The sequence below is a fragment of the Corvus brachyrhynchos genome, unplaced genomic scaffold (genome assembly GCF_000691975.1).
Source record: "Corvus brachyrhynchos isolate BGI_N302 unplaced genomic scaffold, ASM69197v1 scaffold101, whole genome shotgun sequence".
In the NCBI taxonomy this organism is placed as follows: domain Eukaryota; kingdom Metazoa; phylum Chordata; class Aves; order Passeriformes; family Corvidae; genus Corvus; species Corvus brachyrhynchos.
In genome coordinates, this window is record NW_008237239.1 from 1,892,688 (window position 1) to 1,906,234 (window position 13,547).

At 46.3% G+C, this 13,547-nt stretch overlaps 1 protein-coding gene across 1 annotated transcript in view; it reads left to right on the forward strand.

The window, feature by feature from the left end:
• PACS2 (phosphofurin acidic cluster sorting protein 2) overlaps positions 1 to 13,547 on the forward strand; it is a 48,491-nt gene that overhangs the window by 6,654 nt on the left and 28,290 nt on the right. Inside the window, exons 3-13 of the mRNA XM_017729681.1 lie at positions 621 to 746; positions 2,752 to 2,914; positions 3,955 to 4,028; positions 4,793 to 4,873; positions 7,120 to 7,179; positions 8,423 to 8,580; positions 10,331 to 10,421; positions 11,104 to 11,181; positions 11,917 to 12,038; positions 12,533 to 12,665; positions 13,330 to 13,434. Of these exons, the coding sequence (XP_017585170.1) occupies positions 621 to 746; positions 2,752 to 2,914; positions 3,955 to 4,028; positions 4,793 to 4,873; positions 7,120 to 7,179; positions 8,423 to 8,580; positions 10,331 to 10,421; positions 11,104 to 11,181; positions 11,917 to 12,038; positions 12,533 to 12,665; positions 13,330 to 13,434 (1,191 nt within the window). The remainder of the gene's footprint in view (positions 1 to 620; positions 747 to 2,751; positions 2,915 to 3,954; positions 4,029 to 4,792; positions 4,874 to 7,119; positions 7,180 to 8,422; positions 8,581 to 10,330; positions 10,422 to 11,103; positions 11,182 to 11,916; positions 12,039 to 12,532; positions 12,666 to 13,329; positions 13,435 to 13,547) is intronic.

A 13,547-nucleotide genomic window follows, 5' to 3' on the forward strand; every position in this document is an offset into this window, starting at 1 on the left:
CTTTCCCTAATAGTCTCTGCTGGACTTGACAGCTTTCTATTCCTGGGGACTTTTTGGGGGAGGTGTATAAACAAATGTATTTTCTTGTATGGAACATGTCTGGGGAGGATTTATGTCTTTGCAACATAACCTGGCAGTAGGACACGTTTTTTTCTTGACTCAATTACTTAAAATACAACCACTTGAGAAGTGTCCTTGTGCTGGAGGGAAGGCAGTGTCCTGCCAAGAGCGTGAGGGTCTGTGGCTGGGCCTGCCACTGCCCACTGTTTGTGCAGGGCAGCCCATGCCCCTGAGTAGCACCTCAGGCTCCACTTCTGGGCAACCTCTGTTCAGCTGTTGGGGAAAGTGTCTCCTGGAGGCTGCTCATCTCCCTGGAACCAGCCCTTCCCAAACTGAACAGCTCCTCTGTGTGCCTGGATTGTGTTTTTGGAGTGGTTGTCTGAGCGGTTTGGGCAGAGCTAAAGTCTTGCTCGGGATAATGATTGCCCACTGAGTGTGAGTGAGCTGTCGGCGATTAGAAAAGCCCTGGGGTTATTCCTTAGGAATGGAGGTTATCTGTGAAGCTTGGGAGATACTGTCAAGAAACAAAACAAACTTTTCCATTGTGTTTCCCACCTCAGTACCCTCACTTCTTGAAGAGAGAAGGCAACAAGCTTCAGATCATGCTGCAGCGGCGGAAGCGGTACAAGAACCGAACCATTTTAGGCTACAAGACCCTGGCTGTGGGGTGTATCAACATGGCTGAGGTGAGCTGCTCTTCACATGGTCTGTTTACACACGTGGACATTCTCTCTTCTCTTCAAACCCATTGTTGTCACTTTCCTCATTGAGAAGTACCTGGCAGGATTTCAAATAGCTGTTTTAATAGCTGTAATCAATATTCACAGGGCAATATTTTAACCAGATTTTATTACTGAGTAATAATACTGAGCGTTTTCTGCCTCATATCTTAATAGCTAAAGCTTTCACAAGGATAGCTTATGACCTTTTGAGGGTTTTGTTATTGTTTTGTGGCTTTATTAGACTTAGGGGGTCCAGATCAAAAGTGCAGAACAAGACAGAGTCACTTGGGCAAGCCTTCCAACACTGAGAAATGGTAATGTTAAAGCAAGGTTTGCTGTGCTTCTCAGTGTCACAGTATAAGAGTTCAGGATTAAGTAATTCCTCTCATTTTGCTTGAAAAACACTTTGTCATTGTTATTTCATGGCTGTTGGTAATTTAGGTGGAGCTCTATTCATGAGAAGTAAATGATAAAATTAATGCTGGAGTCAAGTATGGTTAAATTATTCACTAAGGCTTTCTGAATGGCATAGGTCCATGCTTTGTTATTTCATGCCCTGTTTAACCTCTGCTGTTTCAGTTTCTGAGTGTTTAGAAATGGGCTTAGCAGTAGCAAGTTCAGTTTAACACCAGTATTTTTCATCAGACTGCATTCTGTCAACAACCGACTTTCATCCAAAATAAGCTTGTGTTATGCTGTGGTGAGTTACATTAAATAATTCACTCTAAAGACTACTTCTCTTGTGAATTCAGCTTCTCTCAGTCTTGCAGTGAAAGGTGAACTCCTTATTTGAATTGGCCAAATGTGTGGTGTTGCAGCTAACATTTTTCCTGTACTGTTTGATTTGCTGGAGAACTAAAAAGTAAATAGTGCTGTAAGGCAGAAAACATGAGGGCCCATTAATTAGAGTCATCAGTGAACTTCTAAGTGTTGGGCATTTGCTGCTGCTACATGTGGTTTTTCTTATGTCTGTTTGTAATGTCAGCTGACTGGGGGTTAGAAGGTCAAAAATGTTCAAAGGTTCACCATGTTAGGGAATAGTTGCTCTCCAGCTCATCTGGAATATTTATGAAATTGCAGTCTTCAGGAAAACAGATTTTACAAGCCCCCCTTCCTGTTTGGAGTTTATAGGAAGATGACCCCTAAACTGCACTGACTCATTTCTTTAAAAAAACTTTAAAAGTTCTCTTAGCTGTTGAAACAAAGCAGTGAATTGGAGTTGAGAGTGGGCAGTTTCAGAGCAGAGGACATATGTTCCTCATCAGCTCAGGTCTGGTTAGGTCCGTGTGAGGAGCTGACAAAGCAGCCTGGTGTGTGTTGGGAAGCTGATGTGCAGGTGTGGGGATGTGCTTGCTCACTCTGGTGGGTCAGGAGAAGAACACAAGACTTACATTCTGGGGAGAAACCTGTGAGCTGTGAGTGGCAAAGGAAGGAGAAACCTGCACCAAGATGCCCCTCTGCCTCCACCATTGACTTGTTTTTCATGACCTGCTGCTTCATTACGTCAGGGTGGTGGCCAGTTCATTCTGAGATTCATGTGTTTTCCATGCTCTCTGGAGCAGGGATATTTTGCCTTAGGAAACACTTTACATCTGTATCTCACCAAGAATTTTTGCTTTTACCAGCTCAAAACCTTAAGACAAACAAAGTTCCTTAATTAGGTGTTCAGAAGGTGGGTAACTTGATAATTCAAATCAGTACTGTACTGGGGAAGCAAATACGTAGTAACGAGGTAGTCAAGTACTCTGCTTCAAGGATGAGCTAATCAACTCAGAATGCTTTTTTCTTTCCTTCCATCACTTTCATTAGGAGTCAGATAAAATCTCAACTAGCCTTGTGTATTGCCTGCAAGTGGTTCCTGTGGTTACAAGGTCTTGGAAATCTAGAGTAACTCTATTAACATAAATAACTCTTGTAGTATGCAAATGACATTTAAATGCAGATTTGTACTGCTTAATTTCTGTCCCAGGTCATGCAGCACCCTACAGAAGGTGGGCAGGTTCTGAGCCTTTTCAGCAACATCAAAGAGGCTCCATTGAAGGTTGCAGAAATCTGGATCTTCTCTTTATCAAGTCAGCCAATCGACCATGAGGACAGCACTATGCAGGCCAGCCAGAAAATCAAGTCTACAGGTAAGAGTCCAACCACATTCTCTGAGGACCAGTGTTTTCCTGAACTAGCTGGAGTTAAACCCCTCCTGGGCTTGGATGCTTCCTGGGACAAATGAGCACTGGTTTGCACAAGTTGCTGTGTCTGTAACTGATCAATGCAAAGAAAACTCAACTTTGCAAATGTGTTGCTGTGTAAGCTGTGACAGGAGTGGGGGATTGAATTATCAAAGCTTCTCCTGCATGCCACACCACACCTGAGCCATCCAGCAAGGGTTGGCTGTGTTCTCACCAGTGCTCTCCCAGCATTACTGGTGGATGTGGTGAGAACCTGTAGCTTCTCACCTGGCTACCAGTCTTGTATTCAGGAGATTTACATTTAAGCTACTCTTCCATCTTCTTTTTCCTTTGACTATTGTACAGTAAGTTTGATTAATTTTAGATAAGACCTGCAAACCTGCAACATGTTTTGCTGTGGATGATGGCCTGGCTTAGTGAGTGTAAATCCATGATGTTGTGCACTGTATAGGGAAGTCACTGGGTTTATAGTTGTGATGATGTTTTTATGTGGTACCAGCCCTCTGCTTGCTGCTGCAAGAGTGACCTGCTGAAGGAGTGCATGTAGGTGTTTGTGTGTTGTTGCCTGGGGCCAGGCAGCTCACCTGAAGTGTCATTTCCATAAAGGTTTTAGACTCTGTCATGTTTTACTTGCCCCTTTAAGTCAGTTATGCCCATGTTAGGGGCAGAAGTAATTTCCCATGTGGAGAAACCTCTTTGCTTGCTGCTGTCTACCAGGTGGTTCTTTCTAGGGTAAAAGGAGGAGGAGCCTTTACTGTGTCCTGATCCTTCCTTCTTACTGGGTGTGTTTCTCCATATTCCTTTCCTCGAGACAGTTCCCATTTCACTGTTTCTAGCACAGAGAGATGCCTGCTAGTTTATCTTCTCCTTGTGTGCCTCCTTTTTTGATTTGTGACTTAGTTGGCCTTTTCTGCTCCTGAGATGAGACCATGCCCTCACCTTAAAAGAGTTTCACAGGATCTCTCCCCTCTTTCCTTCCCTTTCAGACAACTATTCCGAGGAAGAGTACGAGAGCTTCTCTTCTGAGCAGGAGGCCAGTGATGATGCCGTACAGGGCCAGGTACTGTTTAGGGCATGGCTTCTCCCTGTGAGGGCTCAGTGGAGCATGTGCACTCCCGGCTCGTGCTTGAAACTAAAAGTCTATTTCTGTATCTAAACCACGCCAGTGCGAGACTGTTACCAAGTGTTCAGCTGCAGTGGAGAAGGCCTGCACAGTAACTCATTTCTTCTACCATGCTGTGATTTATCTGTTCACATGTTTGGACTTGAGCTCCCTGAAAAAACATTGGCATCCTTGTGCTTCTCTGCTTAATGGTCAGGGGATCATTTGGTTGCTTCTGTAGTGCTCATTGGATTCAAAGAGCCCAACTGGATCCCCAGCTGTAACTAAAGGCCCAGTGGGGTCTGAGGCAGTCTTTAGTCTTTAATACCTTTTGCAAAACTGGTCCTTATGGAGAATCCCCTGACTAGATGTGAGATGCTTTTGAGTTTGGGTCTTAATTTGCTTTCAGACTCTGGCATCATGTGCCTTTCACCTGTCAGAGGGTACTGAGAGAGGGACCCGCCAAAATGCGGGGCTGTGACTGTCCTTGTTCCTTGAATGTAGAACTAGGGCTGTTTTACTTCTCCAAGCTCTTTTTCCTGTCCCTGCAGACCTGTTTCACTTCCTTTTCCCTCTGCCATCATAACTGCAATTAAGGCAAATGCTGGATGTCTGGAAGACAGAGCAGCAGGTTCATCTTCACAGAAGGAACATTTTTAGCACTTAAATGCTCATGTGTCACAGAATCGTGAAGGTAACACAGGAATCCTCTTTCTGTTCAGGATTTGGATGATGATGAGTACGAGCTGGGGAAGCCCAAGAAGCAGCGGAGATCGATAGTAAGAACGACGTCCATAACCAGGGTCGGTGGAAATTAGTTCTACTAACACTGATGGGGTTTGGCCAGGATGTGCAGTGCATGTGGCTTGTGGGAGCAGCAGCACCAGACATGCTGGCCCAGCATGGAGCTTGAGGGCATGGTCACAGCATGTGAAGAGCTAGAAAAAGCAGCCAGTTCAGGGACCAGGACCATCCAAGGTGTGTGCAAGGTTAAGGACCTCCAAAAATCATGCAAGTGTATGAAATTCCACTCCCATGAAGAAGCCATTGCAGGATCCGTGCTCATGTAAGTCCTGAAAGAAGCTCTAAGTGAAGGAAAGCTCTCCTATTTGTGCTCTGCGTGGGAGAGGCCAGCAGGAAGTTCTCAAAATGAAATGGCTTAGCCAGGGGTTGGAGCTTGGTAGAGAAATTTCAGGTGGTGCATGTGGTGCTGAGGCAAAAGAAGTACCTGGATATTTTATATATATATATATATATATACTTAGAAAGATGCATGTGGCTATCCACCCTCTCACAAGCATGAGTGTGCCTGCAAAGCTGCACTTGTGTGGAGCAGGGACTCGTGCTTGACCACACAATGATTCAGCTTTCTGCTTTCACAAGTGTTTATGCATGTCCATGATGACAATAACTCAGAATCACCAAGGATGGGCTAGGTTTGGTTTCGGTTTTAGGAAAAAGTTGGACATCCTTTTACCACTTCTAAGGCTGTTTCTGAAATCCATGTTTTGATGAGGTCTGAAATAAACCCTATTTTGTCCTGAATCTGTCACTATAAAAATCCTTTCTATGAGACCAGGAGTGTGCTGGTTCATATCCTTGGTGTCCATATTGTTTTGAAATGTCAGTGACCAGTCAGGACAAAATCCACCACTTAGTTATTAAGCAAGGAACTCATAATAGGAATGTCTTTCTAGCCCTGACCTCTGAACTGATGCTGAATCTCCAGCTGGTGCAAAACTGGGTTTGGTGATGCCAGTTAAGTTAACATCAGCCCAGCTCCAAACCCGATCTTCTCTCTGTGAAACCGCTCAGGCCAGCAAACAGCTCTTGCCATGTCACCTTAGCTACTGCATGCTGAGTGTCCCCTCTCCGTGGGCTGCTGAGCTGGTCCAAGGTGTTGTGATGGATGGTTTTGCTTGACACCCTGAGCCAGAGAACTGTCACTATTGTGAGAGCATCTCAGCCTCAGGGATGCACTGGGGACAGAAACAGAGCTGTCTTGGGAGAGTGTGGTGGATTTATTTCACCTAAACTTCAGCTGTCTAGAAGGTGGCTGCAGCTGCAGCATATGAATTCAGAGATAAAGGGTGCAGTTTGGGATCTGTGTGAAGTGTCTGAGGCCAGAGTTAGGAGTAGGCATTTGGGCTTGCAAGAGCACGTGAGATACAGGAGAGTCAGCAAATGAGCAACTTTCTTCGCCTAAGAGTGGCCTGGTACCAGCCATTTCCTTCTCCCTTTCCTCCTGACACAAGGATGCCACCTCAAATGCTCTGTACCAGCACTAAGACCTGGGCCCTTCTTGTCTTCTCGAGAGTGTGCATATCAGTTTTGTCAGTGACCAGCAGAGAAGGGCTGGGCAGCTCCTGGCAAACCTCAGCTGTTTGATCCTGCAAGAGGGGGAGCTCTTGGGGGTAAGCAAACACAAAGGAAGTGCAGCAGTTTACCTTGTGTTGTTTTGGACTTGGTTCCCACTGTGTCCAGGATCTGGGAGTATGGCTCAGGAAACATTTGCATGATGGGGAAAGTGCTATGGATAAGCGCCACAACTTCTCTTTCTCCAGTGCTGCTAGTGAAATAAATGAACCTGCCATGCAAGCTCCTGCAAAAAAACCTCCCATGCTTTGGTGGTAGAAATTGTATTTGTTCTGTGGGTCAGTGGATAGTTGTCTCTGTTGGCTCATCCTTGTTAAGAGTCAGAAAAGGTGATTGTCAGGTGTTTTCCAGAAACGTATCAAAAAGGTACAGGAGGTGATATGGCAGATAAAATTTGTTATCCAACCAAAAGCAGTGTGCCATCTTTCAGATTTATAGTGCTTGTTGGAGTGGGACCTATCAGTTTGTGGTAATTCAGGAATGAAATTATCATAGGTGTGGAAAAGCTGATTTCAGTGTAAGAACAGCAGAGAGGTGGTCTGTGGTGCCGGGTGGTGTTTGATTTGAAACAGCAGTGTAGCCACCAGTGTCAGATGTGTCTGGGCTTCTCCAAGACTGGGAGAAAACAGCTCACTTAATGCTTTACTTATGTAAAAGTGTCTTTAACTTGCAGCAACAAAACTTCAAACAGAAGGTTGTGGCACTGCTGAAGAGGTTTAAAGTGTCTGATGAGGTGAGTAATTCATTCTGCAAACCTTCCTGTCTTGTGTGCTGCCCTCTGCTTGGTGCATCTTGCTTTAGTCTTCAGGAACACTCTCCTGTTTCCTTTTGTTCCCTTCATTTTGTTTTCAAGTCCACAGTGGATGTGACCTTTCCTTACACCCTGGCCTTGCAGGGAGGCTTGAGGGCCAATTTCTAAATGTCAGCAAACATTTTCTAGATGAAGTTTTATCAAAAGCAGATTTTGGCAGCCATGTGCATACCCATTAGTTTTGCAGAATGCTTTGAAATTATCTTTGAGCCGTTCAAAGGCAAATAGTCCAAATGGTGTATATTGCTTGCGAAGTTAAATCCCAGCCTGTTTGATCACCTTACTAGAACAAGCAGGAAAGACATGAAAAACTTGGATAGGGAGCTCAGATCCACAAGTCAGCTGCTTGATCAGAGCTGAAAAGGATGAAACAGATCCAAAACCCAAGAAACCAGTGTAACATTAAGTATATAATACAAAACCAGTTAACTTCTCGTTTGGCTGCATGGCTCTGTGCTTGTGGGTAAGAGTGAGTAACTCCTCGTGCTTCCTATCTCTTCCAAAGAGTCCTGTTAGCTTTGCTGTTCTTCCCAAGTTAGCTTGGCAGAGTCAGCACCCACAGCTGAGGGCTCAGACAGCCGAGCTGCTGCTTTTCTGGAGCTGCCACCCAAAAAGCAAGCTCTGGCCTGGGCACAGCCCCTGCTTGCTCCGGGCTATATGTGAAACAACCCGTGCAAGTTCAGTGTGAAGTATGTGTGTTCTCTTTGCCCTGTCGGTGGCGGTGGGTCCTCGTCCAGGTTTCAGGCGCCTCCTGTGGACATTTTTGGCTATCAAATCACGAGGTGTCCGGGCAGCTGTTCAGTAAAACCCAAGACAGGTTACATTGTTGGGAATACTGGAATTTTGTACTGGTTCTAAGGAAACTGGGACTCCTTTGGAGCCTTTTTAAAGCTTTGTTTATAGAATAGGGTTGAATAATGGACATAACCAATGGTTAAATGGCATGCTCATGGATGCCTGTTCCAATATGTAACTCCTGCTTAACCAGGCACTGACAAGCTTGATCCAAGACAAGCATTTCTCATGTACTTAATGCTCCTGTTGGACACAGTATCCTAGCTCCAGGAATAGAATCTTCCTCCCTGGACTGGTGTACTGCATTCCTAGGAGGCTCCTCAGTCTGGCTCCTAGGAGGGTTGGTGATACCTGTTTTTGTCCTGAGTAGGTTCTGGATTCAGAGCAGGACCCAGCAGAGCATGTTCCAGAGGTGGAGGAGGATTTGGACCTTCTATATGACACGCTGGATATAGAGAATCCCAGTGACAGTGGGCCAGAAATGGAGGATGATGACAGTGTCTTGAGCACTCCAAAGCCAAAGTTAAAGTAAGTGTGAGGCAGCTTATGCTGGGCCAGAGAGAGACTGTGTACAGTGCCAGATGTTGGTGTCGTTCCCACCCTTCCATGCTGTTTTTTCCCCTCTGTTTTTTCCCCTGACATGGTGGTGTTAGAATGGGAATGACAGTTTGTGATCTAGAGGCTGTGTGTGTGGAGTCTAACTTCCCTTCAGTCTCAGTTCTTCCTTGTTCCCTTTGCAGATGTTCTGCTGCCCTGCCACCTGAGCACAGGGGAAGGAGTTGGTGGCAGGCAGGCAGAGAATTGAGCTGTACACAGTGTTTTGAAGAGGTAGTAAAAACAGGAAGGTAATGTACGCGAAGGCAGAAGTAGAGGAGGGGACGAACAAGGCACATTGTCTTTCTGGAAAGACCTTTCTTGTAATAATACCCTGTGTGGAAAGAGAGTCTTTGCAGGGATTAAGGAAGCAGAGCTGCAGGAAACAAATGAATTCCTCAGGGCCCAAAGGCATTGACTACAGCACATGCTGATATGCTCAAGCCTGTTTTTAAAGGGCTCGTGTGGGCAGTGATGTGTGGGTCAGTCCCAGCACTGTGGAGCTGAGCTGGGGGTTGCTGGCTTGGGGTCTTGAGCAGATGCAGAGCCATGAGCTAACAGAGCTGTGTCACATCTCTGCCCAATAAAGACTGAGAACATGAGACTGAGCTGCACTCATCCTTCTGACTGGTGTGTGGTTGCATCCTCAGGCCCTCAGTGCTTGATGGCTCTGAAACAGAGTTATGGCACTGACCACTGCAGTTGGTCAGTACAGCATCTGCTAAATCTGCTAATTACCAGGTGTCATAATATCCTCATTAATGTCGCATTACCTTATTGGGCTAAGAACAGATTCTGAGTCTGGAATGACCTGTTCTGTATCAGTGAGCAAGAAGATGTCAAGGATAGACTGGGGCAGTGTTGGTAAATGATAGGGCTGGTGGCTTGTAAAGGTGTTTGGTGCTTAACCCAAGATATCAAGCAGTTGGTAGGCCCTACCTTGAAGGGATTTGAAAAGCGATGTTTTGTGGTAAGCAGCTGCTTTGAAACAAGCCAAAATGCTTTACTTTGCACACTGAAAGTTCATATCCTGTTCCCTGGAGCTGAGGAGCTAACTGTTCTGGGATATGTGATTGCTGGAGTAATGCTGGAGTAAGAACTTAATGTGTCTGGTCCTGGGGAGACACTCTGTAGTTTCCTGTGTGCAGTTCTTGTGTGCATATCTTGAAGAGGATGTGATAAATGCTGATGGCTCATAGGCAGGTTCTTCCTGCAACAACAAAAAATCAGTGCCTTACATTATAATTGAGTCTTGTAGCCTGATGTGATGAGCTGCCTTTTGAGTAGAAGCACAATCTGATTGTGTGTGCTACTTTACCTTATTGAACAAATGTGTAATTGGAGCCTAGGGCTGGCAGCCAAATCCAGATGCAACCTGCAAATAAAATGCATATTAGCACCAAGCATCACTTACCCAGGAGCAGAGTGTTGGGGTGTGGGGGGAAGCAGTAATTCTACTTGCTGTATGTCAGTCAAGAGCGAGATCCAGGGATCCCTGGGCTTTTTGGCTTCTCTTACTGTCCTGGACACCTTCCTCTCCTTTCAAAAGTAGCCTGTTTTACTGGAACCATTGGGGACCAGTAAGATCCTCTGGAAACTGTCGTGTTGCTTTGCTATGAATGTGGTGGACTTGCCCTGTCAGTGTTTTTGATAGTAAGAAATGGGTTTTACTTTTCTTATTCAGACCTTACTTTGAAGGACTGTCACACTCCAGCTCTCAGACAGAAATTGGTAGCATCCACAGCATCAGGAGCCAGAGAGAGCCACCGAGTCCTGTAAGTCACATTTCAGGTGTTACCTATCTGCACGTAACAGACCTGCACTGTCTCTGTTTGCATGTGTAAATTATAGCACCCTCTCTGACTCCCTCCAAAGACTTGGATGCAGAGATACAAATTTTCTGCTAAGAAAACACGTTTGTTTTTTTGGGGGTTTGGGGGTTTTTGTTTTGTTTTCTTTTTAAAGCAAATATTGTATTAACTCAAGGGTGCATCTTTGGGTTATGTATTGAATACTTGCTGATGGTACGAATAGCTTCAGATTCCCATGTGCCTGAAATGACTGCCAGGATGGGAGGTGTTGCCTGGGAGTTTTAGGGTCTTCTTAGCAGTCTGTGGAGGAAGCTTTTCTTTACTGTTGTTGGGATACTTTTCCTGGTGGCTGATAGTGAATGGTCAGGGGCAGCTCAACTGCTTTTCCATTCCCTCGTGGAGGGGCATAAAGTGTCAGTCCCATCTCAGGGCACTTCATTGCCTCTACTGTGTGTTGTGCATCAGCTTGGCCACATCCCACACTAATGTGTGCAGTCCTGGTGTGACCAGGAAGCACTGCTGGCCATCCTGCAGAGCTATGTGATGTTTAAATGGAGAAGCATCTCTTCTGAACAGCCTGACCCAGAGAGTGTGGCTGGAAACTGTGCTTGGTGCTAAACCTCCTGAGGATTTTTCTTCTCTCAAGCAGGTAGAAGTGCCTGAAAAGACAAAGAGTCTTGGAACCAAACATGCAGGCGACAGTGTTTCTGACACTGTCCCTTATGTAAGTTGAAAATGCACTTATTGACTTCCCTCCTGTCAGTTTGTGTGTCAGCTGTGGGCTGCATTCTGTGGCATGTGTCTGTCTGTCCATATAGCTGCACATGCAACACAACTTCCATGGGTAACTGCAGCTGCAGTGAAGATAACACTGAGTTTTCCTTCTCATCTTAGTTTGGAGGTTCTTGTCTTTCAGCATTTTGCAGGTGAAATGCTCTATTTGACCTTCTGTTCAAACAGCCTGAGGAAGGCTGGCCCAAAGCTTGCTACTGAGCATGTAAAGGATGCTCCAGGCTGTTTCATTTTATCAGACAGAAGTATTACTTTAAGCTGAATTGGCAGAAATCAAGCTGGTCCTGAGGGAAAAATCCCAAAGCTCAAGTTGCTCTGCTGGGAACATGGGGTGTGTAACACTTCTCTCATGTCTTTCTCTCTTAGCTGGTTCGTTTGGGTAAGCTGAATTAATCTGCATTGCGTGAGGAGGCATGTCCCTGGCTTTGAGCTGTGAGAGTCCCTGTTCCAAATAGCATATCTGAACACCTTTCCTACCTGCAGCTCCCTTGTGAGGCAGAGCTGGCAACTGGGAGCCCCAGATAGCCACTATTGGCTTCTCCCTTTTGGCAGTGAGGAGCATGTCTGGAAGAGGCAGGCTCAATGTGCCCCAGATGGAGCTAAGCTCCCAAGGTGAGACAGAGGGGAGGGTTTTTTCCTGGTGACTCTGTTCCCTGTGTTTTTGCAGGAGTCTAACCAGCAAGCTGAAGTCCAGGACGCTGAACTCCCCACTCCAGATGTGTTTGTGGAGAAGCTCCCACCCAGTGGGAAGATCACAAAGACAGAGTCCCTCATCATCCCATCCACCAGGTACAGGGGGACAGCGCTGTGCCTGCTGCAGAGCTGCTCAGGAAGTCACGGACAGCATGCTAGGATTTGGTCAGGATGGCCTTAAGGCACTAAACTGCAAGGACACCCTCCTCATGTTTGGGCACTTAAGTGATGGGTCTCGAGCACTTGATAAATGAACACTCAGAGGTACTCTGTGCTGCTTTGGGGTGTGTGACTGCAGTTTGCCTGGCTGGATCTTATTATGCTGGTGTAGCAGTAGCAGAGAGGTGGTGTGGGTGTTAGCATAGGCTGTGGAAGTCATCCTGGGACTCCTGGGAATGTGCTGAACTGTGCGCTGTGCACTGTCAGAAGCAGCATCAGCAGGTCTCAGGCTAGCTCAGATCTGCGTGCAGAATTCCCCAGTGCTTCTGCTGATATTACTGAGTTTGCCAGACTGGGTGATTGGGATTTGGGGGCTGTATCTCACTCAGATTTGTGCCAGCTCTGGAAATGTAAGCACATCTCTCCATCAGGTCTGAAGGGAAGCAGACGGGGCGCCGGGGAAGAAGCACATCCCTGAAGGAGAGGCAGCCAGTGAGGCCACAGAATGAGAGAGCGAACAGCCTGGACAATGAGCGCTCTCCAGACACCCGGCACCACTTACAGGTGTGAATAGCATTGCTGTCTCTCCAGCCACTCAGAGCTTTTCCTCTTCTCCACTGTCTCCTGTGGTCCTTTTCCTTCTGGTTCGAGCTCTGTCCCTGCTGGGAAGGAACTGGGCCCCGCAGCTTCAGGAAGGAGGGAATTTATGTCTTGGCTAAAATTGTATCTTCCATCCAGTCTGCTGGGGTTTGCCAGCTTGTAGCTTTGTCAGCCAGCCGTAAACTGAAAACACTGGAACAGATTGTTAGAATGAGAAATGAATAGGGATGTGTTGAGGAATTACTCCTTTGAAATAAGGCAGATTGCTAGGGACTGACTTGGGCACAGCATATGTGCCATGCTTTTGTTAGCTGTGGGACTCATTTATTTCCCTCCTCAAAGGAGATTGTTCCTGGCTTTTATGAATCTCAGATTCTTGGGCTACTGTTAGTTGGTATAAAGTGATGTAAGTAAAAGTGCATGGCAGAAAGGGTAATGGCCAACAATTCCAGGGTGGCTAATATTGAAGAAGCTGCAGTGTCAGTCCCCGCAGCCCAGTGTGCCTTTGCTGATGGGATGATTGGCCAGCATGCACAGCCGCCTCATCGATTGCAAGAGCAGGAGCTGGTGGCTTGGTGGTTAGAGCTGACACCTCTTACTGTTCTCTTTTCTGTGTCTTTATTTCCAGATCCCCCGGAAAACAGTGTATGATCAACTAAATCACATCCTGGTTTCTGACGACCAGCTGCCAGAAAACATCATTCTTGTCAATACATCTGACTGGCAAGGCCAGGTAAAGGCAGGAGACATTACCTGGAGCACAGTTCTCCTGTGCTGTTCCTCCTCAGGAATGGACAGGCCTTGAGCTCTGCACCAACCAAGTAGGTTCCGCCGCCTGGAAGAGCG